Here is a 25007-nt window from a genome sequence, read left to right on the forward strand (position 1 = left end):
GTGTGCACGAGAATAATTTGAGTCAATTAACTCTGATGCTTTGTTAAAAACAAACAAGTCAAAAGACCCTGCTCACATCCAACACCCACACTGTCAAAGATAGCTCTGCAGGAAAAGAATGTAGTAGAGTACAGTAGTCTGAAACCACCCTGCTTATGGCAATCACAAACAATTTCTGTTGCTGCATTTCAAAACTCCGGTATGATAAGCCTTTGTGGCTATCATAAGTATGTTGTTAAAGTGCATTTCACAATTAAAGGCATAGATGAACTACTTATCATAACAAAAAGTATCTTAATGATGCAGATATCAATCTACCAGTAGATAATACGTGGCCGAACAAGCGGACTGCGACGATGGAGAACTCTGACTGGAGTCTTTTGTTGAATTTCCTGCAAGAGCAAGTAATAACCCAAGAATCTTAAAGTGACCGCACACCACAAATAAAGTGCACACGTGTGCACACACACACACACACATGCATGTGTGCAAATATACATATGCACATAGAACTCAGCTACATGGTTACATTTGAAACAATTCACAACCTTACAAATTTCCAAACTAAGCAGGACATGGAATGAGTAAATGAAAAAGAGAGCAGGACATGGAATGAGTAAATGAAAAAGAGAAAATGCTGCTAGTCATGCAATGTCCTCCATGATTAGAGCAATAAATGTTTATGTACACAAAAGGCGGCAAATGTACCAGTCAGCCAGGATAAAGAAATCTCACAGTTGTGTAGCATAGCCTTTGTGGCTTTCATAATGTTTTTATTATCAACATCCAAAGATCAATAAATTCCACAAGCCATGAATCACACAATAACTCTACAAGGGGGTGCTGGAGGGGAAATGATGATTTGGAGGGGGGGGGGGGGGGGGGGGGGGGGGCGGGGGTGGTGGTGGGGTGTGTGTGTGTGTGTGTGTGTGTGTGTGTGTGTGTGTGTGTGTGTGTGTGTGTGTGTGTGTGTGTGTGTGTGTGTGTGTGTGTGTGTGTGTGAGAGAGAGAGAGAGAGAGACTGAGATTAGCATTTTACGAAAAAAAGACTGAGATTAGCATCAACTAGAGGCCAAAGTGGCCTATGAGGCTACATCCAAACTCACAAAAACTTAATGTCTTCAATAGAAAATGGAAAAAATAACTAAATACATCTTGGGGCTAAAGTAGAAACAATGGCCTGATATCAAAGCTAGGATGGAACTTAAGTGTCGAGTAAGAATACTATCATGATGGAAGCATGTGAGGCTCATCCCATCATTTCTCACCTCATTCGGTCAAAGATAGACAAACTAAAGCACCAAGGTGGTGTTGTGTGGTGTCACCAAAAAAGTCCCTTGTATCTACAAATGGTATGTTGATTGGGGCATCTGTCCGGCAGGCCTAGGATTCTTGCTCTAAATAGCTATCTCGCTCTATCTATTGGCCCCCTTGTTTCAACTGTAGAATGTGATCTAGGTATCTATGCAGTAAAGCCTGTCGCAATGCTGATGTGAGAAGTCCATCACTTTGGTCAAAGGGCCACAGCAATCTCAAAAGATGCAATGTGTCCCCAAGTCTCATAGTATACTCGGCAATCACACATGTATTGCTCCTCAATCTCTGGCTCTAACTCATGTAACTGGCAAATCCATTCCCCGTGACTAAGGGAGGTAATTTCATATTGACTAATCTCAATCCTCAGCTAGTGTGAAGATGTGCATATTTAGCTGGGGCGCGTGCGGGGGGGTGCACCTACACTCATTCACTCACTAAACATGGCACATAAAGCGAACACGATATGTGAGAGCAAGGTATACTCTTGTATTATTCAATGAAAGAAACGGTTCAACATAGGCACATCCCAAGGCTACACTCTCATGACGGCGCACATATGAGGGGTATAGGGAATCACACGTAGAGTGGAAACCAAGCATGGCTCAAAGTCACTACTACTCCCTATATAGGTGTTTCTAGTAGCAACACCATGGTATAGCTACAAAGCCCTTATGCTCACCCCCGCTTACTAGATTGCTATCCTTAGCAATCTAAGAGTAGATGTTATTTGATTCATCTAGGGTCTTAATACAACTTCTTCTAATAAGTTGGCCAATGTCTACTAGTCTACGACTCGACACATTAGCCGGGTCTTAACGCAGTCTTTACTATCACACTGGTCAATGTCTACCGCACTACGACTTGGGGGTCTTAACACAGCTTTTCCTATCAAGCTAGTCAATGTCTACCCATCTGGACTACTTTGGTGCTTTGGCTTATTCTCGCTACCATGCGGATTCACCCTCGACTCAATTACATTTGAGGAGTGAAGGCGTTACTAGGCCTATGATAAGTCAAGTGATGGCTCAAGGGACATTGAAAGAATTGTTGGGATTCTCCTTGAGCTAGGTGGCGAAGGCGTCATTACCACGTTCGCGAGCCTCCACTTCCAAAATTCAACTGGCTGTTTTCAAAGGGCACCCTTTCCACTTGGTAAGATACTCAAGGTACCCTTTGTGTTCCCGGCTCCGAAGGAATGTTTCTACTTCAAAGGGGCCATTGGAGTAAAGCAGTGGAACATGCCACCCCCATTGGTTGTTGGGATAGAACCTATGCAGAAGGCAAGCATGAAATGCATTATGGACGCAAATGCTTTCTCATAGGTCGAGCTTGTATGTTACTTCATTCAAAAAGTGATGCGGTAGGGTCCATAGTAGCGGTGATTGAATTTGGGGCTCATATTCTTTGGGGGAGACATATGCTTGGAGCTGACGAGGTCCATGTCTCCCTTGGCAAAGAGTACCACCGTACATTTCTTGTTGGCCTATTCTACCATGGTGATTTTGCTTTGTTCTAGACTCTGCTTAGTTGTTGCATTGCGGTCTCTCCATTTATTCAAGAATTCTTCTACAGCATGATCTTCAGCTTTGACAGCTCCTAAGGCTAAGGCAAGAGGTGTGATGATTTCTTTTTCCATAGTTAACTCAAAGGGTGTGTAACCCGTGGCAGAGTGGATTGAGCTATTGTAGTGAAACTCGAGCACGCCAAGGTACACGGCCCAATCTTTTTGGTCCACCTGGGCGTAACTCCTAAGATAGTCTTCAATGCTTTGGTTGATTCTCTCTGTTTGCCCATCTGTCTCTGGGTGAAAGGAGGATGAGAATCTCAACTATGTTTCCAAAGTCTTAAAGAGTTCCTTCCACATGTCACTCGTGAATCTACCATCTCTATCTAAAACTATGGCTAAGGGTAAGCCATGCAGCTTGAACACATGCATGAAGAAGAGGCAGGCTATGTCCTTGGCATTCAACGGTGGCTTAGCAAGTATGAAGTGAGCCTGCTTTGAGAAATAGTCCACCACTACAAAGATGATGGTGTAACCATGGGACTCTAGGAGTTCCACAATAAAATCCATGCTAATGACATCCCATGGCCGGCTAGGTTCTGGCATTGGTTGAGGTAATCCTACTGGCTTGGAGCGTAGCACCTTCACAAGTTGGCAAGTAGGGAACATCTTGATATAGTCTATGACTTCCTCCTTCATGTTTGGCCAAAAGAACTGCTTCCTGAGTACGTCAAGTGTCTTGCTTTGTCCCTTGTGCCCACCTAATTTTCCATTATGCACTTCATGTAATATGACTTTCTTCAGTTCCACACTGTTGGGAATGTACAATCTCTTGTCTACAAACAGAATGCCCTCCTCTAGGGTATACATGCCATGTGGCGTCTTGTCAACTTTCACCTCTTCTATAATCTTATGCATGTCTTGGTCGTGTTCCAAAACCTCCTTCACTAACTCAAGAAAGTTGTTGCTGACCACACTAACGGCTTTCAAAATCAGATTTGTGACTTAGAGCATCTACTATCTTGTGGGTGAAACCTAGTTTATGTTTGATCTCCAAGTCGAACTCTGCTAGAAAGTCAAGCCATCGGGCTTGTTTGGAAGACAACTTTGGTTGGGACTAAAAGTATTTGAGGGATATGTTATCTGTGAAGACCACTATGCGTTTGTCTTGGACATAATGCTTCCATTTTCTAACGCAATGAATCACTGCTAGCGTCTCCTTCTCATGTATACTACATTTGGTTTTGGCATCTGTGAACTTCTTAGATTCATACGGGATGGGGTGGCCATCTTGCACTAGCACGCCCCCAATGCCATAATCTAATGCATTTGTGGAGATCTCAAAGGGCTTTGTGAAGTTGTGTACTTTAAGGACAAGGATTTGACTCATACATTTCTTCACCAACTCAAAAGCAACCTGCTACTCGCTTTCCCATGTGAAATTGCTATCTCCTTTTGTGAGGTGGGATAGTGGTGATGTGACTAGCCTATAATTCTTAATGAATCATCACAAAACACCGTTAAGTCTAGGAATTCTCAAACGTCCCTCATGGTCCTTAATACAACCCAATTCTTTACTGTTTCTATTTTCTTGGGGTCTACTTTGATGTTGGGATCGCCTACGATAAACCTTAGGAACTCTAATTCCTTCACTGTAAACTCACATTTTTCGGGCTTGGCATATAGTTTGTGTTGTCTCACCTTCTCAAAAACTAGGCGTAAGTGTCTTTTATGTTCCTCTAGAGTTTTACTATATACTAGGAGATCATCTATGTAGATAATGATGAAGACATCTATTTCCGGCCAAAAGACTCCATCCATTAGGCCACTAAAGGTGCCCGGACCATTACTCAATCTAAAGCCTAGGACTAGCCATTCAAAGCTTCCATATCGGGTAAGAAAGGCTATTTTGGAATATATTCTTCTGCTATGCGAATCTGATGGTACCCTAACCTAAGGTCTATACGCCTTAAGTATTTGGCTCCATGTAGCCTATCTAAGAGGTCTTCACCTAAGGGCATGGGATACTTGTTCTTGATAGTGATCTTATTAATAGACCTATAGTCTACACATAGTCGAAGTCCCACATCCTTCTTCTTGACAAACAGCACTAAGGCACCGAATGGGGATTTGTTGGGTCCGATGAAACCTTGCTTTTCCAATTCATGTAATTGTTTCTTCAACTCTATGTGTTCAATGTGATTCATACAATAAGGGGCTCTAGATGGTGGAATTGCCCCTGGGATGAGCTAGATATGTGGTCCACCTCTCTTTAAGTGATAGGCCCTTGGGTAGCTCTGCTAGCAACACATCCTTAAACTCCTCAAGTATTGCTTTCACTTCTATATTGCCAACTTGGAGTTTGGACTTCTTGGCGACCTCCTACTCAATGGGCCAAATCATGCATGAATGCATCATGTCCCCCTACGTGACTGATTTCTCCACTTATTTGGCACTACAGGTCATGATGTGAGGCCTAATATGGGTAACCTAGCAAGGCAGTGCTTGGGTTAGTACTCATGGGTGATTAGTGAATGGTTTCGCCACTTGGCAAGAGACTCCAAGCTTGTTCTCCTTCATCTGCCCTTTGATTGATGTCCTACTTCGTAGTTGCATTCTCTCACAAGGTACTCTAACGCCCTCTCCTTGCATATCCAACATCATCTCATCAACTTCTTTCTCAAACATTGCAATGGCATACTTGTCATAGAACTCCAGGCCTAAAATGACTTCAAAATCATCCAAGGGAACGACTAAGAAGTTAAGTATGGCTTTCCATTTCCCTGCTTCTATTTGCACTGAAAAGACCTATTTAACTTCCTTGGCTTCTCCTTGTGCAAAGGTTACTAGTAACCCTTCTAGGGCCTTAGAAAATATTAGCCCATGTTTGGTTGCACAGTCTGGGGTGATGAAGTTGTGGGTGGCTCCTATAAAACCATGATGGCTTGATCCCTTTCACTCACTCTACCTTTGAGGTTTAAGTGTTGAACTACTGCTGCGTGGGCCGCCATGCATTGGAGACGAGCACTAATTGTCCCCACCCTTGGGTGGTCTAGGCTCTCGTCGCTTCCATTGGGAATTTCCTGGATGCGCAAGGGTTGCGGCTGCTCTCCTCCATATGCACTAGTGGCTGCTACTCTCAACCTACTTGATGAGACTCTATCGTCCATAGGGCATCCATTTTGATAGTGGGGTCCCTCGCACTTGAAACATCTAATCCTTGTGGTTGTGCCTTGGGTTCTCCAACATGATGTATTTGATCCCGCGGACCCATATGATGCACTCGGAGTTGATCTGTAGTGCTTGTTTTCCCACTGGCCAACTACTCCTCTTGGCACTAAGGTGAATTGTGACGCGGCTAGGGTTATATCTGAGATTTGACCCCGCAATTCCCAGGATGGGCCTCTAGGGGTATTGGGTCTCGAGGTCCAAGAGTTATTGGTGAGGTTGGTATTGAATCTGGTCTGGCTCCCATGGGCTGTCCTCCTCCCTTCCAGATCCACTAGTCTTTTAGCCATCCTCATGGCCTCAACTTAACTAATTGGCTCCTATCTCTCCACATCTCTTCTGGCCCATTCTTACATGCCAAATTGAAATCCATGTAGCTTACTGGCAATGCCCATGTTGGGTAGCTACAGCATGAGCTACCTATATTTGCTAACATACTCCATCTTTCCTTGTGTTTACTTAAGGTTTCTCCATTCATCTCTAACTTTGAATTTCTCCATCTTTGGCTCCCTTGGGATGTTCTTCTCCCTTCCAAATCCACTAGTCTTTCAGCCATCCTCATGGCCTCAACTAAACTAGTTGGCTCCTATCTCTCCACATCTCTTCTGGCCCATTCTTGCATGCCAAATTGAAATCCATGTAGCTTAGTGGCAATGCCCATGTTGGGTAGCTACAGCATGAGCTGCCTATATTTGCTGACATACTCCATCTTTCCTTGTGTTTACTTAAGGTTTCTCCATTCATCTCTAACTTTGAATTTCTCCATCTTTGGGATGAAATAGTCTTTGAGTTCCTCTTGGAGTTCTTCCCATGAAAAAATAGTGTGTTTTTGCTCATGTTCCAGTAAGTACCAACTAGTAGCGTCTTCCTCTAAGTAAATGGCTGCCACTTCTCCCTTCCTATCTTCAGTGATCCTAACAATACTTCAAGTATCTGTCTACTTCTATGATCCACTTCTTCAAAATCATCTTGTCTCTCTCTCCTTTGTACTTGGTGGATTTGGGCATTTTCAACTTGCCATAGCCCTCTTCTGAATTGTCGCTCTCCTTCTCTTCCCTATGGTTTTTTCTTTTGTCTTTCTTCTTGTCCTTCTTCTTGTTGGCTGCTTCAACTACCTTCTCCTTGTCTTTCCTTGTATCATGAGCTCCCCTAGAAGTCTCCTCTCTCCCTAATCTATCCATCTTCTCTTGTAATTTGTGTCTTTTCTCCTCTTCCTGTCATTGTATCATCCACTCTCCGTAACCCTACTCCACTTCTAGTTTTCTTCTCCTTCCCTCTTCTTCCTCCTTCATTTGCATGCTCCTCCAGATTGAGTCCAATAGACTTGACCTGCCCTCCAACTGCCTCTCAAGTCCTGCTACTTCCTCCTCTTCAGTCACTCTCCATTCTTGATCTCGGCTCTTCTTCCTCTCATCCATCATTGGGATGGGTGCATTCTCTCTGTCATCCTCCATATGGTCTTGAGAAGCTACACCTTAGCTTTTGATGTTGTCGACGCAAGAAAGCCACGTTTCACCTTTGAATGGCGGTCGTGCCACAAGGAAGCCACGTCATGTCTTCAGATGTCAGCTGGTGTTGGGGCCGTCGTGAGGAGGATCATCACGACACAATTTCTTTGGGCCTCTAGATTTCCTCTCCTACTTCCGTGAGCACTCCTTCACTCTGAACAAGAGTTGCTCTGATACCAAGTGCGATACACTTGCACTCGTTCACTCACTCAATACGGCATAGAAAGGTAACAGAATATGTATAGGTGTTTCTGTTAGCAACGCCATGGTATAGCTACAAAGCCCTTACAGGGGGGTGGGGGGACAATTAAACCTTGCAAGGTTGTTGCAAAAGATGCTCTCAAAAGAAAACCATCCTTATCCCCACCAACTTAGTCAATGTGGCCCATGTCCTTAGCGTATATAGCTGAATACTATCCATCCGAACGAGCTTGTTGACCTCATTACAGCTCAATTCTAAGAAAGGAAGTGTTGATAATTCCTTGGCGGTCTTCATTCACTTCTCAAATGCCAATGATTCTACTTGCTCCTTAATCAAAAGCATCACATTATTATTTCTTAGGAGGGACAATTGGGTCTTGATCTCATCCACATGAGATTATGTTTATTTATTCTCAATCTCTCTTTGCATCTCACTGTTAGGTGGCCATTGTATATGCATTTCCTCATCCATCTTTGCACAATTTCTTTTGCACAAATGATTGGAATGTGCGCAAGAGATAGATGTGTTGCATCTCCTCAACCCACAAGGATATCTTCTCGATGTATATTTCCATGCTATTTCGGACATTTATGTCTGCAATTTTAACCACCTTGCTCCACATGGCACTGTACTTTTGCTCCTCTTGCCCTGAGAGAGAGAGAGAGAGAGAGAGAGAGAGAGAGAGATTAACATCTACAAAAGGGCAATCATGACCTATGAGACCTGACTAAATAATTCTGCAGGTTATAGGTCATGCTAGGCATCATTTTGGCAAGATTAGAGAGAGATAGAGACAGACAGAGAGAGAGAGAGAAAGAGAGAGAGAGAGAGAGAGAGAGAGAGAAGAGGGCTTGTGCTGTGTGTGGTAAGAGAAAGCACTGGTGTTGCTGAAGCTGCAAAAGCAACTTGCTGCCAGCGTTCTCAAGTGTGATAAATGCAAGGTCTGACTCGATCCAAATGGGGTCAATGAGATATCCATAGCGAACTCGTAAGGAAGATGGTAAAGGATGGATATATTATTCGGCAAACAACTAAGAGTCACTCTCATGCACGAGTCATACGAGCTCTTGAAGCCAAAAGGAAACGGCATCACTAGATACGGTAAAAGCATGGTACAAGAGAGGCTAAGCTGCCATCAAAAATACTCTGGCTGAGGCATATGTGTGTTGTTCATCATCTATTGGGAAAGTAGAGATAAGTGAAAAAGATTGACAAGCACATGTACCATGACATGTATATGAAGGTTAAGGGTAACATTTTCAAAAATAAGTGTGCACTTATGGAGAGCGTTCACAAATCAAAGGCTCAGAAAGTTCATGATAAGAGTCTCACCAATCACTTTGAAGTTCAAAGAGCCAAGAACAAGCCTATTTGTGAAAGGAAGGGTGCTAGGAGGGAAGAACTTGCATAGGGACAAGGGTCTGAGACAGCAGCACCTGCAGTTCCAGCTCCCGCTGCCTCTGAGGCTCCAAAGAAATCCAAGAAATAAATTGAAGATGTCCTTTTTGAGGCTGAATTGGCATAGTTACCTGCTTTTGGATCACATCCACCAGTGTAATGAAGTCAATAGAGAATGGTCCTTATTTTATAAGAAAGGATTTTTGTTCATGTAAGGGATCTGTACGTTTTCAGTACCATGAACTGGCATACTTCTGGTATCGTGTTCAAATTGAAATACTCAGAATTTTCATTTTTCCCCCTCAGTAGTGGCAAGGAGTGCTAGGAGTGCTTTTAAAAAAAGACAAAGTGTGAGAGAGGGAAATTACATATTTTGCATGTTATAGTCTTTGCAAGCTTTGCTGCATTTCATTACACATGGTATCAGAAACAATTCAGTACTCACATAACACATCATCAACAGTACACGGAATGTATGTAAACAATTTTCTTCTCATTCAATTGTGATGAATGGAACAAATGGATTAAGAAATGCATGTGCAAGTCACACTTTTTGGTCAATCCTGTTGGACATATATTCCACAGCGCAAAAAAGAAAAATAAAACTTAATTCATAATTCTCTCTACCATGTGTCAGCTTTCAAGACTCACCAATTCTTTCAGTACTGAGATGTGCTCAATATCAGCTTCTGTGACTGGACGTGATAACCAGACAACTGCACAATACTGCTTCTGCAAAACAAAGCAGATTTACCATGACAATTGTTTCCTCCACACTGCACCTCACTCTATATCTAATTAACACGTGAAGCACAGCATGAACTTAAAGAATAGTACTACCCATATAGCCTACAGTGACTAATAAAATGAGCAGTGATTTGAAGTTGCTAAGACATATGGAACCAGCATTAATACACCAAGGCACACCACATCATGCATGAAATCATGTATTTGCTAATTTCTTTTCCCTTGCAAGGTCACCAGAAAACCTTGCAAGGATGAAACAGGTTATCTTGAAATAAAATGTATTAATATTTGACCGAAATGATGCTGTATAAAATTTCAGAGGCCACTATGCAACCAATGTTCCAAATGACAATTTCCAAGTAGAATAAATCCTTCTTAAAAGTACACTTCAGTGAAAGTTATAAATAGGGGTGAATTTCAAAGTACAAATTTCCATATCATAGAGCACAAGCAACCAGACACAAAAGAAACAAAGAGCACAAAATTATGTTTTTTCAGTCAAACGGAGTAAACTTCTTGTGCTTCAGAAGACTTATGGGAGATTGGCAGGTTGGACCTTAATCTTAGGGGTTCTGTCTCAATCTTTCAAAGTCCTTAAAATCCAACAAAAACTTGCGGACATCTTAAAAATTTAAAAGGAGAAAAAAGACTTCCATAAGAGAATAGAGAAAAATGAGGAAATTGTTTGGCTTTCTCACAGCTCAAAATGGCTACACTAAAGACCACCCAGTTTCAATCACTAGAACAAAGCATTTAACATATTCAGTATTTCATGTTTCCAACTGGCTGAAATCCATATGTTGTAATCATCCCAAAAGGATCATGGCCAAAGGGTTAAGCTATTCAAAGGCTAAGAATAAGCATACTGGTCTCCTGGTAGCAGGGATTCTTCACAGCTGCAAAATCACGAGGACACATTCAACAAACCTCCACCTGCTGCTGCCTCCCCTGCCCCTCTGCTGCCTGTATTCTGCAACCAAATAACCTGTGTAGCCGCTTCTTCACCCTGCCCCTTGCTGCCTGTTGGTACCACTGCCTCCCATCGGGCCCCACAGCCTCCGTCCAGGCCAGAATACCTGTGCACTGCTTCAGAGCATCTGCACTTGTTGGCTGGAGCCTGCCAAGACAGTCCTGCCAGCACCCACTGCACCCCTGCTGCATCCTCCCACCTCCCCCACTATCTCCCTGCTGCATCCCATCACCTCTCACTGCCACCAGCAGCTGTCTGTACAACCTGCACCCACCTGTGCTTCCTGTTTCAACCCGCTCACTCCCCAGCCGCACTGTTGCCTCTGCCAGCTCTCCTCACCACCATCAACAACCAGTCAAATCCCTCCCCCCCAAAAACCACCCCTTTCTCACAGCTGTAATGGATCGCCATCAGCCGTTCCATGTCTCAAGCACAGCATTCTCCCTGAAAGAACAGCAGCACACCTGAGCGGCCTCAAAGAAGACACATAATGAAAACCTTTGGAGCACTATACAGGTCTCCTCCCAATCAAACGCTTTAGATGATGTCCTCACCGAGAATAGCTTCAGTCAGTTTGAAAAACTGACAAAGAACTGGAGGAGATCGCAATGTTGGTCAGGTTGCGGGTCACTCGCCCTCCGGAGCGCAACTTCGTGACTTGTTTCTTTCCAACTTGCACATCAGCACCTTGAGGACAGCAAACGCAGTGCTGGTGGCCACAAGGCATCTTCGTAGTGCAACTCACCTCAAGTTCTCAACAAATACAATGCAGGAGCTCATTGAAAGCTACCCAATTGTATACTCAAAGGGATTCATCTATATGGTTCCATGGTACAACGGCTTCACAGCTGCAGACTTTGCACTTCAATAACAGATTCCCCAGATATTTCACTACCCACCTCTTCCCTGGTGTCGTATTCAAGTATCACCAACTAGTGGAAGATTTTTGGGGACTTTTCAACACAATCCTCCCCCCTCGTTCATTGATGCAGTGATGTGTGCATGCTAACAAATGTACAAGTGGTACTGACAGATACAAAGAAAATCCCTAAGTTCCTAGAGATTAAAAGGCATGAGCTCAGGTAGCAAATTACTATGACAAGATACCCTGTGTGCACTTCTGCTGCCCTGATTTTGGGCAGCAAGCCTCCAAGTGCATGTGCTCGGGACTAAGACCATGTAACAAGTGTCTAAACCAATGGAGAATGATGGTTTCATGAGATTCTGGTGACGCTGAGGAAGGAAGCACCCGTGGCACTAGACCAGGCATGGCTGCAATGTCAACCGAGGGCAGGTGCTCATGCTAATACCCCTAGCAAACAAGGGCCCCTGTGCCAACAGCCCCCCACACAAGTCCAAGCCTGAGTTTACAGCTGCTGATTGCTGTTCAGCCATCAGGCATCAGTTTCCAGCCTTCTCCTCCTGCCTAGGAAACCATTGGATAGCGATGTTTTTGCTGCTGCAGGTCCACACAGGCTGCCTTTACTGATCAGCTGCTGTCATCAGCCCGCCATGTCATCATTATCAGCTATGTTTGCAATCTTCAGCTGCCCCCTACATCTCCCAAACACTAATCCACCTGCTGTCCACTATTGGAGCTGTCTCAGCCCTGTTCAGCCTGTTCCAGACTCCAAACTCCCTAGATCTATGTTTGTTGCTGCCATACACATTCAAAGGCTGTCCACTGCATTTCTTCAGGAGCTATACAAAATACGACACACTCTCCAGCTCAAACCCTCTATCTCAGTCCTTCAGAGACACGAGAGTTCAAGGATTGCTATTCACCTTGTACAGTGTGTTTGCTGCATTCAGCATTGTATCTATTCATTCATCTTTAGTGGTCATTGTCTCTAAGTGCCCTAACCCTACGGAGTTCTTTTATCAATATGTTCTTTGACGTGTTTGTACCATGTGTTCAAGTATTACTTTCTGAATAAACCTAGGCCCTTGATCGGAAAGCTTGTCATCAAAAACAAGGACTCTTAGACGGAAGATGACTTTGAACACTGCCTCACCACTGCGGTCTCTAGAGCATCCGATGCCAAAGACCGAGCACGTGTGGGCTTCACAGCTTGCCCAACAAAGTCCCGACACTCGTGGAGAGACTTCTAACTATCATGGAGCCTATAGACTCTTTGAAATTTCACGGGCTGAGTATGACTTGATTCTTGTACATCAAGCCCAACCTCAACTGAAAGGTAACATTATCCTTAGATTATGCACATAGATCTAATGATTTTGTAAGAAGAATGCAACCTCCATATGGGACTAGCCATCCTATTGGACAGATAGACACTGCATACAAACCTTCATTTACATCCCCTCCTTTCCCTCTAGTGTCAAATACACAAGTTTTTACTTCTGTTTTTGTTCCCTTATGTTTCTACTTTCATCCAAGATGTTGGTAATACTTGAGAAAAAGGTACTCTTCAATCTATTTATAACAATCTAAGTCTTGAAGAGGACAGACACTTTTATGTCAACACAAGAAGAGGTGTGTAAATGAAAAACTAAAATTTTCCTTCAAGTTTTCATAGAACTTTTGTTTCCCAAAGCCAAAATGAAGTTGGTGCATCATCATTTCAAACATCATTATCCAATTTTCAAATAAAGACTAATTTTAAAATGTCTAAAACAATCTATAATGTCTGGCTCAAATGAAAGACTGGTTATATTGAAATGGCACACACATAAGATCCAAAATAGATGATAATATAGGATCATACTACATAAAAGAGTCAAGAAGCATCAAGTAACAACTATAGTGGACAAAATATAGTAGCTTGGAATTTGAAAGTCTTTGAAAGTAGCAACTGGATCATACATGGCTGCCACAAGCAACAAGACTATCCAAAAGACTATCATCCACATTGTCTAAGAAAGCCATGCCATCATCAAAATCAACATTTGCAAGTTCCAAAGCATCTTGATCATCGGTCATATGTGTAGGCATATGTATCTCCCCATCCTCATCATTAAAGGACTCTTCTTCATCAAGAGCTATAAGCTTTTCTACCTTGAGGGAAGCCACATTTGCAAGCAAGCGCAAGTTTGGACTCAGGTCATTCCTTGTTTTGTCCCAAACATATTCCACTTTTTAGACAACATGCCCAAATAAACTCCATAGTTGCTCGATGGAAGACCGATCTATTTGTGCATCAACAAACCCAAACCTTCCCAACTTGTTTCTATAAAAAGCAATCTGATCTTTCACCAATCTTCTCTTAGTATCAATGGGAACCAACCTAGAAAGCACTATGTCCCAACCCTGCATTACCTCATCATCCTTCTCTTGACCACACCCTTGGAACTTTGGATTCAATACATATGTTGCTGCATGCATAGGTGAGTACATGGCTCTTGTCCATCTGTGATTCGCGTCAAGCACCTGATTGGCTTCATGACAATACTGATGCTTTTTGATTCATTCCAAAATGCATGATCTTGTATCATGTTCTCCACTGCTATACCAACCCTTGATCTAGAAGTAGCCCATTCCATCCACTCATTACTTACCACAGATTGCTTCAAGGGTAAGCTTACCTTCTCAAGTCACTTCATCATGAGAAAGTTAAAGCCAAATCAGGTCTCAGAGTACTTTAAGAGATCTTTTTTAGGTTATCTCTTGCAAAACTCACTAAGGATAAGATGATAGCTTTGGATGAAACTGATTGTATCCTTGCCCTTTTGGATGAAGGGATCAATCCATGACAAGCAACCGATGTCTTTCAGCAAATTGCTCAAACAATGGGCGAAGCATGGGCTGAATGTCATGTGCGGGTATCTCTCCTCAAGTCTCATACATGCTGCCCTATTTGTTGCCTCACCATCAGCAATAGACTGCAATACATTTTCAGCCCCAACTTTTTCAACACCTTCCGCTCATTCCTCCACAAGCTAATCTGCACTTTTTCCTGTACTTGAGGCATCATGTGAGAAAATAAAATTGCATCTTTCCTCGAGAATAAGCAACCATCCCATGGATGGCCCATTTTCAAGTATCACTCCAACCACCTGCTATCAAAGAGACCATTCGTCACCCAACTTTCCTGCATAGTTGCCAAAGCACATTCAATTGCATCCTTTTCCTTTTGCAACAAAGTGGTACATAGTGTCTCATACGACGGAGGCTTATAGGCTAGACTATACTTTGCAATCTCTTGGACCATCTCAACCAAGGAACTACGGAGATCATATAACATTGAATGCAACATGATCATAGTAGAAAAACCTTGCCATAGTTGTATCCACCCTCTCCTTTCTATGAGGATCCCAAGCTATTCTCAAGGTTTGTTGCTTTTTGCATTTTCCATGGTGAGATTGTTAGGTTGCAAAAGTTCCAAGTTCTCCACGCATGGCTCCATCTTGTAAGCAGAGTATTTGTCAGCTCATGTGTGAGTCTGAGTTTGATCTCGGCTGGGCATTTTTATTAGGTATTTTAGGTATTTTTCTGGTGTGGCATTTTATGCCATTGGGGCATTTTATGCACCAGTCGGCCAGCATTAATGCTGTCCGACCAGCATTATTGCTCCCCACTTTTTCAGCCTATTTATACTCAGTGCTCCTCCTCAGTCAGTATCATCATCACCTTCACCATCTGTAGACTCTGTGGAGAGAGGAGCCAGAGCCAGTGCCAGTGCCCACGCAGCCAGTGACTCACTGTTGTATCCGACTGTCTCGTGTTCAAATATATGGATTCCATTTCCCATGCATACATCTGAGTTCTCATCTGTATCGTGTTCTTTTCTTTTCTCTTTTTGTCTTGTGTTTCAGCAGCTTATTTCAGCACATGTTTATGCTTCCACCGCTGCTCCACTTCTGGCATGGTATCAGTTTTCAGGATTTGTGTTTCTGCTGTGTTTTATTGCTGATTTCAAGACTGTTTTCCCCTTTTCTGCTCAGGCGGCTGCTGCTCCCTACAGGCGACCTGTTTGACCTGAGCTTTTCTGCAGTCTTACCATCGCCTGCTGCCTACGCACCCTCTACTGCCTGCGTTTTTCATCAGCAGCTGCTGGCGACAGTTTTCTACCTGTTTTTCTGCAGTTTACAGCCTGCGTTTTTGCTGATTCAGCGTCTCTCATGGCTGGATGACTGTTAATTCAGGCCGTTTTTGCTGTTTTTGGCAGTTTTTGACTGATTTTTTGACTTTCTGCAACAGATTTTGTCTTCTATTGCTCAGATTTTGGGTTATATTGCATGTGAACTCTCATTTTCTGCAGTCCGTGCTTGTGTTTTGGCTGTGTTTCCTCTCTCAATTCCATCTCTTCTCTACTTCTCTTCTTATCCTCTCCATATGGCTCCTCCGTGCACTTCCACTAATGATAAGTTACATGGACCTGATTATCTCACATGGAGTGCTATCATGAAAGCTTGGTTTGTGCAGAAGCGGTTATGGTACATCGTCTGTGGAGCTCTTCCTCGACCTCTCCATCCTTTTCCTCTTCCTGAAGACTTTGATGAGGAAACGGTGCTCACATGGGATTCGGACGATGCCCGTGCTTACTTGGCGTTGCTTCGGTGTATTTCTACAGCGGTTTTACCGGCAGTTACCTCCTGTAAGACCTCTCCTGAAGTATGGCAGAAGTTGCAGCAGATGTACGAGGCACCTTCCACCATGCGGGCAGTCACACTTTATGGCCAGCTCCAGCATGCAATCTACTCTTCCCGAGGCGCATCTCGTCGGGACGGTCCTCTACAAGCTCCCCCCGGAATTTGATGGAGTGGCCAATGCTTTGAGGGCGCAGACATCATCGACTCCTATCAGTTTTACACATATGACCTCGATGCTTCTTGAGCATGAGACATCCTTGAGATTACAGGGGCGGCTTCCGACACATTATGGAGGCGAAGCTTATGTAGCTTTAGAGAGGGGTGATGGGAAGAAGAAGTCGAAGGCACAGTGTTACCACTATGGCAAGAAGGGACATTTGCGGAAGGATTGCAAGAAATTAGCAGCTTCCAGGAAGGAGGAGCAGAAGAAGAAGCGGGATGTTGACTCTACCGATGAGACGTCTCCTTCATCAACCTCCGACTCCGATCTTCCGACCAAGATGAAGTCCAAGGCGCGGAAGGGATCCTCTTCCTCGAATCGCGGGAAGGGCTTGGTGGCCCCTTCCTCGACTGCTTTCTAGTGGTGGTGATGAGGTCATCCCGCACGACTCTCTTGTGCCAGAGAGGGAGTGTGAGCGGGTGTTCAGATAGGGCAGCCGCGCCTCATCTATGCTTTTATACAGGTGCACACGTTCCAGAGAGCGACGTCTCTGACGCATCGACTTCAGTCTGGCGGAATCAAATCCAGGAGCTGGGATTGACATCCAGGTTCATGATGAGCTAGTTATCTGACAGAGAGCGGGAGGCTTTCGTCTGGAGCTCACATGAGGGGACACTTTGGCGGTCTGGCCAAAGGCGGGGAAACCATGGTCACCTATGTTCAGGGGCATTTTTGCCAGAATGGTCTTGTATGCTACTACGAGACATTGGTGATGGACACAGAGACATGCTATGATCTTCTCTATTTTCAGGTGTTTGGTACAATCGACATCGACATCAGGTTCTCTCCGAGGCACCTTGGTGGTGGCTTGATCACCCACTGCTTGGGTATCCATGGTTCTACTTGGTGGTTCTATGTTGTATAGTTTCTGATCCCTTTTCATTGTACTATTGTATTGTATCCGCTCACCCATGATCTGAGAGAGGGTGTTAACAAAGTATTTGTCAGCTCATGTGTGAGTCTGAGTTTGATCTGGGTTGGGCATTTTTATTAGGTATTTTAGGTATTTTTCTGGTGTGGCATTTTATGCCATTGGGGCATTTTATGCACCAGTCGGCCAGCATTAATGCTGTCCGACCAGCATTATTGCTCCCCACTTTTTCAACCTATTTATACTCAGTGCTCCTCCTCAGTCAGTATCATCATCACCTTCACCATCTGTAGACTCTGTGGAGAGAGGAGCCAGAGCCAGTGCCAGTGCCCACGCAGCCAGTGACTCACTGTTGTATCCGACTGTCTCGTGTTCAAATATATGGATTCCATTTCCCATGCATACATCTGAGTTCTCATCTGTATCGTGTTCTTTTCTTTTCTCTCTTTGTCTTGTGTTTCAGCAGCTTATTTCAGCACATGTTTATGCTTCCACCGCTGCTCCACTTCTGACACATCTCCCATGACTACATCATCAACTTGTCCACTAAAAAAAGAGGCATCGATTGCTTACTTTTTCATTACACATGCCTTGTTTTCTTCACTTGGGTACTTTGCCAAGAACTACCTTCGCAGTTCGGGTGTGGTATTTAGGTAAAATTTTATTTGGGCTCCAATGTCAACCTGGCATAAGTGTTGCTTCACACAATTGGATCTTCTTGTTTTCAATTGCTCACACGTTTTGAATTTCCACTTCTTTGCAAATCCCTTTAATGCATAATGGTCCACTTTCTTAACCTCGTCCCACCAACTAGGCTAAGATCGCTTATTGCCCAAATGCTTTGATCTCGAGGAAGCCATGACTTCTACAAATTCAAGAATCAAAAGCATTAATCAACCCTCCATAAGATTCATCTTGTTTTGTGTGTGTGTGTGTGTGTGTGTGTGAGAGAGAGAGACAGAGAGAGTTGTAATTAGTAAAAGAAAAGGCTGCAACTGTAAACAGTAAAATTTGAGGCTCCAAGCTTGTTTGTGTGTGTGTGTGTATATATATATATATATATATATATATATATATATATAGAGAGAGAGAGAGAGAGAGAGAGAGCTGTAATTAGTTAGGCAAAGGCTGAGCAGTGAAAGCTCTTTTAGAGAGAGAGAGAGAGCTACAGTGTAAGAATCTCCTCATGGTTGTCCTTGTCCCAATCATCAAGGAGAGGAGTGGGAGACTAAGGATGCTCAATAGCTCCAAAAACAATGTATCACAATCGCTTCTGCACAAACCATGCTTTCACAACAACAAGTAGGAGCCATCTGGAGAGGATAGGAAAAGAAGATAAGGAATACAGACGAAGAGACTACAGATAAACGCCTCACAAACAGCATTGTCAAGAGTTTGCAAGCAATATCAAGGATAAATGATCACGACATCTACAAAAATTGGGGAGAATCAGCCAATCAAAGATGGACACATGTTGGAAACCCTGTCGCCCAGCCTACATCAGCACAAGATGCTGCAAATGCAAATGCTGCAGATCAAATTGCAGAGAAACCAGCATGATTGGGGTCGCCAACACTAAGATAATGAAGAAAATCAAAAAACACAAGGAGCAACATTGAAAAATGCAAAGATTTGAAGGCTGAAAGAGACCCAAAAACTGGTCATCCAGGCTGCAGCAGACAGAAAAAAGCAGATCAGCACCAAAAAACTATGAGCACAAACTGTCCACAGCAGAAAAAAGCACTTGGAGCCCAAACATGAACATCTAATACTGGTCAGATACTGATCCTAAAATCTGATGCCATGTCAAAAGTGGGTGCATTGATGGAAGCATAGAAGACTGCTATAATAGACTGCACAACACAAGTGATGAGATAAAAGAGAACAAAAAGAGAAAGCAAAAGAACACTCCAAAGGGAAAACCCAAAGATATGCTCGAGAAATGAAATCCACATACCAAACATGAGACAGTCACGTACAACAATGAGTCACTAGCTGCATGTGCATGGGCACCAGCACTGGCTCCCTCTCTCCAACAAGGCCTGCACTAGAATCTGCAAATGATGGATGACTATCTATGGAGGAGGCAGCTTGAATATATAGGCCAAAAATAATGCAATAAATGCATCACGTCAGCCAGCATTTAGCCAGCCATAAATCACATAATAAAGACCAATTTAAAAATGCCTAAATATATCTATAATGGTTGACCCACTGAATCGCATGCCCAAACTCACTCATGAGCTAACTAGATTGCTGGCATGTTCCACACACACCACACTAGGGGGATCTTCAAACATAGACGCATCCTATCCCTAAAGGTCATTTTCTTTTGCACGTCCAAATGGTGGAGGTGCACCAATGGTTGGGGTTTATCCCCCAAACCAATTCCAAGTGTTGGAAGTGCACCAATGCTTGGGGTATATCCCCCAAACCAATGGCAAGTGGAGATCCTCGTAACTCGCAAGTCTGAATATGGCAAGGCACCTCTGCTTGTGTTGGGATAAAGGCCCGATTTAACCCCCGTGTACAGTACACGCACATTGTACATGTGAATGCACCCTTACATGCCCTAAGTATAAATACATTTTATTCTTTGTGTACCAACACATTGTTGGTACACTCTTATTGAGTTGTACTTGACTGTGCTCTCACTCTCTCTCCCACCATCACACTCTCACACTCACTCCTCTAGAACTTCTGTCACTCTCAACTGAGCTCCAACAACTGGTATCAAAGCTTAAGGCTTCGCACACTTCCGAGACCACCAAAAGGAGACGAGTAGTGGGCAGCTCACAAGTGACAGTCAAGTCGCAGGTGACACTGTAGCAGGTGCAGTCGACCGGTTGCCTGCTGACGAACAGTTCAACAGCCGACGACCTGCTACATGGTGAAGAACAGTTCAGGCAACAGGCAATAGCAGCAGGCTCGAAGCGCAGGACAAGGCAGTCATGTGCTGACGCAGACTACTAGCAACAGGCAATAGCAACAGGCTCCAAGCGCAGGACAAGGCAATCATGTGCTGACGCAGACTACTAGCAAATGGGCCCAATGCGACGACTGGGAAACGGGCCCAATGCAGGTGAACGAAGTGGGCAGACGGGCGCTAGGCGATAGGGGCCACACGGCACAAAGCGCAGCTAACGCGAACGCAACAGCTGACGAGACCCGCGCAGCCAAATGGGCCCTGTCAGTCCTAATGGGTCAATAGACCCATCATTTCGTGTTTTCTTAAAACAAAAAAAAAAACATTATTTTCTTCAAAATATTTTTCTTTGAAACTCCTCCCTCTAACCGGAGTTCACGCACTGGAGCCACAAATCCCAAATTTGTGCAAATTCAAGCTCGGATGTTCATGCCTGGCAATGACATTCAAGTCAGAATTTCCAGACATTGCGTGTGATGACCTCAATTAATTTAGGGATTATGCCAAATTAGTCAGAATTTTTGCTCTTTTGAGCAAAATTTCTTGACATTGGATGCTAGAAATTTGGGGCTTTTTATGTATTGGCAAAGTTTTACTCAACTAGGTTAGATTGGCTGACATTCATGCAATTTTGGACCTAAAGTTTTGGGGATTCGTGCAAAATTTGGTAGATTTCTACATTTTTGCCTGTATGGTGGCTGGTTCATGTACAAACAGTAGAGATTTATTTCTGGTTGAGGAAGAAAGCACTATGTTTGCTAGTTCAGCTTGTGCTTTCTGCAGTTTAGGGATATTTACTCTTGTGTTCGTGATAAAATGGCTGCAACTTCTTCGAGTTCAAACATCAAGAGTTTGATGGAAATCAAACGATTTGATGGTCATGGCTTTGACCTTTGGAAAGACCATATGCAGGGCATTTTTTTCCTAAAGGACTGTGAGGATGCTTTGCAAGAAGATAAACCCGCACTAATGTCTGATGCAGATTGGGCCAGAGTAAACAAAAAGGCTACGGCTTACATTAAGATAGGTATCACTGATGACATCTTGACAGACATCAAGGGTTTAGATACAAGTTATGTAATATGGGAGAAGCTGAAAACTACTTATGAGATTACCACACTTATTAATCAAGTGCATTTAATGCGCAAGTTGATAAATATGTGACTAGATGAGTCAAAGCCTAAAACTGAGCACTTGAGTGCATTTACAGGGATTCTAAATCAGCTCAAAGATGCAAATTTGGACTTTGATGCTAAGTTGAGGGCGATCTTTTTTTATCATAACACTGCCTGAATCTTGGGAGATCTTAGTGGTCTCACTCAGCAATAACCCCAATCTCTCATATGATGGGGTGAGGGGTTCTATCTTGAATGAAGAAATTAGACGTATGTGTAGTGGAGAAGGCATCAACTCAGCTTACAATATAAGAGGCAAGGCTAAGAAGAAAAATGAAAATGCAGGACAGAGAAATAGGAGCACGAGCAAAGGAAAGGATAAGAGTGACATTACTTGCTATCACTGTGGTCGGAAGGGCCACAAGAAACCTAATTGCAGGTATTACAAGAAGGAACAAGAGAGAAAGAAAAATGCAGTAGATAAAAAGAAGGAAGATAAGACAAATGCATATGAGGCAACCAAAGGCAAAGAAAAGGCCAATGTGGCCTCTAATGTGGTCATAGAGGAGCTTTCAGATACAGAGGCTGATGTATTATGTGCAGTTGATTATGATGCCCTTGTATATCACATGTAGGATATGCAGATTACCAAGGCTAATGTGATTGATGCACTCATGTCACTTGATGATGGTGTCACTCAAACTTGGATTGTAGACTCTGATGCCTCTTTCCATGTGACTCCTTTCTTAGAGTGTTTTGCTATGTTCAATGCAGACAATTATGAAAAGGTGTATCTTGGAAATAACCATGCTTGCAGCATTGATGGGATTGGCACTGTACACTTGTCTTTAGACAATGGTCAACAGTTTATGTTGAAAGATGTCAGATATGTGCCCAGCATTAAAAAGAGTTTAGTATCTGTTGGTCAGCTTGACTTGCATGGCTACACCACACTGTTTGGTGGTGGTTTGTGAAAAGTGAAAAAGGGTTCCATACCGATTGCAAAAGGAACCAAGAAGGCCACTTTGTATTGTTTGCACTGCGAAGCCTTAAATGGCAAGTTTCTTGCAGTTGCTGAAATTTGCAGCCACTTAGAGTTATGGCATAAGAGATTAGGCCATATGAGCAAAAAAGGACTTGATGTCCTTAACTCTTTTGAAGAGGATTGATGAAAAAGGCTCTAAACTTCATTTTTGTAATGAGTGTCAATTTGCAAAGCAAATAAAATTTTCCTTTTACTTTAGTGTCTCTTGAAAGTCCAATGTCTTGGACTTAGTGCATTCTGATGTATGTAGTATGCCCATGAAATCGTTAGGCTGTGCTGCATATTTTGTCTCCTTTATTGATGACTGCTCCAAAAAGATTTGGGTATACTTGCTGAAAAACAAAAGTGAAGTGTTTGTTGTTTTTAAAACTTTTCATGCATTTGTGACCACTCAGACAAGTAGAAAGCTGAAATGCTTGAGAACTAATAATGGGGGTGAGTTCACATAGATTGAATTCAAGTCCTTTTGTGACTTGCATGGTATTAAAAGGAAGCTTACAACCCCTTACAGTCTTTCTTCAAATGGGGTGGCTGAAAAATAAAATAGGACTTTATGTGAAAGAGTGTGGTGCATGCTATCCACTGCTAATTTCCCTCATGAATTTTGAGGAGAGGCACTCAAAACTGCAATTCACATTTGCAACCACTCTCTAAACAGGTCCTTAAATAATGGCATCCCTGAGGAGGTTTGGTCTGGCAAATTGGCCTCATATGACCATTTACGCATATTTGGCTGTGATGCTTTTGTGCATGTTAGGAATGAGCTGAGGAACAAACTTGACCCAAAATCCACCAAAGGCATTTTCATGGGCTATGGTGATGAATGTGAATTTGGCTACAAAGTGTGGTTACCTCAGTCCAAGAAAATTATTCGCAGCTGTAATGTTGTGTTTAATGAGGCAAAATTGTTGAAAGAAACTTTAGCCTCTAATGAAGATATGAAAAATGTGACCACTCAGACAGGTAGAAAGCTGAAATGCTTGAGAACTAATAATGGGGGTGAGTTCACATCGATTGAATTCAAGTCCTTTTGTGACTTGCATGGTATTAAAAGGAAGCTTACAACCCCTTACAGTCTTTCTTCAAATGGGGTGGCTGAAAAATATAATAGGACTTTATGTGAAAGAGTGTGGTGCATGCTATCCACTGCTAATTTCCCTCATGAATTTTGAGGAGAGACACTCAAAACTGCAATTCACATTTGCAACCACTCTCTAAACAGGTCCTTAAATAATGGCATCCCTGAGGAGGTTTGGTCTGGCAAATTGGCCTCATATGACCATTTACGCATATTTGACTGTGATGCTTTTGTGCATGTTAGGAATGAGCTGAGGAACAAACTTGACCCAAAATCCACCAAAGGCATTTTCATGGGCTATGGTGATGAAGGTGAATTTGGCTACAGAGTGTGGTTACCTCAGTCCAATAAAATTATTCACAGCTGTAATGTTGTGTTTAATGAGGCAAAATTGTTGAAAGAAACTTTAGCCTCTAATGAAGATATGAAAAATGTGAAATTTCAAAGTTTGCAGCCACCTATTACTTCAGAAAATGAGCCTCGTGGTGCTGTACCACAAGCTGAAACTGATGATCAGCCAGTTATTTTTTATCCAGATGATCATGGATAGCAAATAGAAGCACAAGAAGGTCACGGACAGCAAGATAGGCTTGCTGATTATGAAAATGCAGGTGCTGGAAATGAAAATCAAGGTGCTGTACAGCATGAACAGCATGCTGAAAATGGCTTACATCAGTCAATAAATGCTGAAAATAATATACCTCTAGATGTAGACCCAATGCTTGAAAATGTTGATCATTGGGTACACAGGTCTATACGCGTGAGAAGGCAACCACATAGGTTTGACCCCTCCTTGCATTATGTGATGCTTACAGATGAGGGTGAGCCTCTTACATACAAAGAGGCCAAGACATGTGAGTTCAGCAGTAAGTGGAAGCTAGCTATGCAGGAAGAGATTAAATCTCTATATGCAAATGATACTTGGAATCTTGTGTCTCTGCCCAAGGGAAGAAAGCCACTTCCAAACAAATGGGTGTACAAGGTAAAGACAATTGATGGGAAACCCAAGTACAAGGCAAGGCTAGTTGCCAAAGGGTATGCACAAAAGGAAGGGATTGACTTCCAAGAGGTCTTTTCACATGTTGTGAAGATGACCACTCTACGTGTGCTTTTTGCTCTCACTGTTGTTTTAGACTTGAGAGTTGTATCAAATGGATGTAAAAACAGATTTCTTATATGGTGACATTGATGAGGAAATCTACATGAAACAACCCAAGGGCTTTGTAGTTCCTAGAAAAGAGCAGATGGTGTGTAAGCTAAACGCAGCTTGTATGGGCTGAAGCAAGCACCACGGTAGTGGTACAAAAAGTTTGACACTTTTATGCTAT

General features: G+C 43.1%; 1 protein-coding gene across 8 annotated transcripts in view; it reads right to left on the bottom strand.

Annotated features, from left to right (window-relative positions):
* LOC148030930 (Pseudouridine synthase family protein) overlaps positions 1 to 25007 on the bottom strand; it is a 158025-nt gene that overhangs the window by 14403 nt on the left and 118615 nt on the right. For 6 of the 8 annotated variants that reach the window (XR_015691824.1, XR_015691825.1, XR_015691826.1 and 3 more), the window contains exons 11-12: positions 9809 to 9889; positions 319 to 392 (exon numbers count right to left, since the gene is read on the bottom strand). Coding sequence is in view for 4 of the 8 variants with exons in the window: in XM_087684480.1 (XP_087540606.1) it covers positions 319 to 392; positions 9809 to 9889 (155 nt within the window). In the remaining 4 variants the exon portion in view is untranslated. Of the gene's footprint in view, positions 1 to 318; positions 393 to 9124; positions 9289 to 9808; positions 9890 to 25007 lie in introns of those variants that run through there. The other 2 variants (XM_087684481.1, XM_087684483.1) reach the window with 2 other exon arrangements.

The sequence above is a fragment of the Lygodium microphyllum genome, chromosome 9 (assembly GCF_053477565.2).
Source record: "Lygodium microphyllum isolate KBCC chromosome 9, Lygodium_microphyllum_v1.1.10, whole genome shotgun sequence".
NCBI lineage: Eukaryota > Viridiplantae > Streptophyta > Polypodiopsida > Schizaeales > Lygodiaceae > Lygodium > Lygodium microphyllum.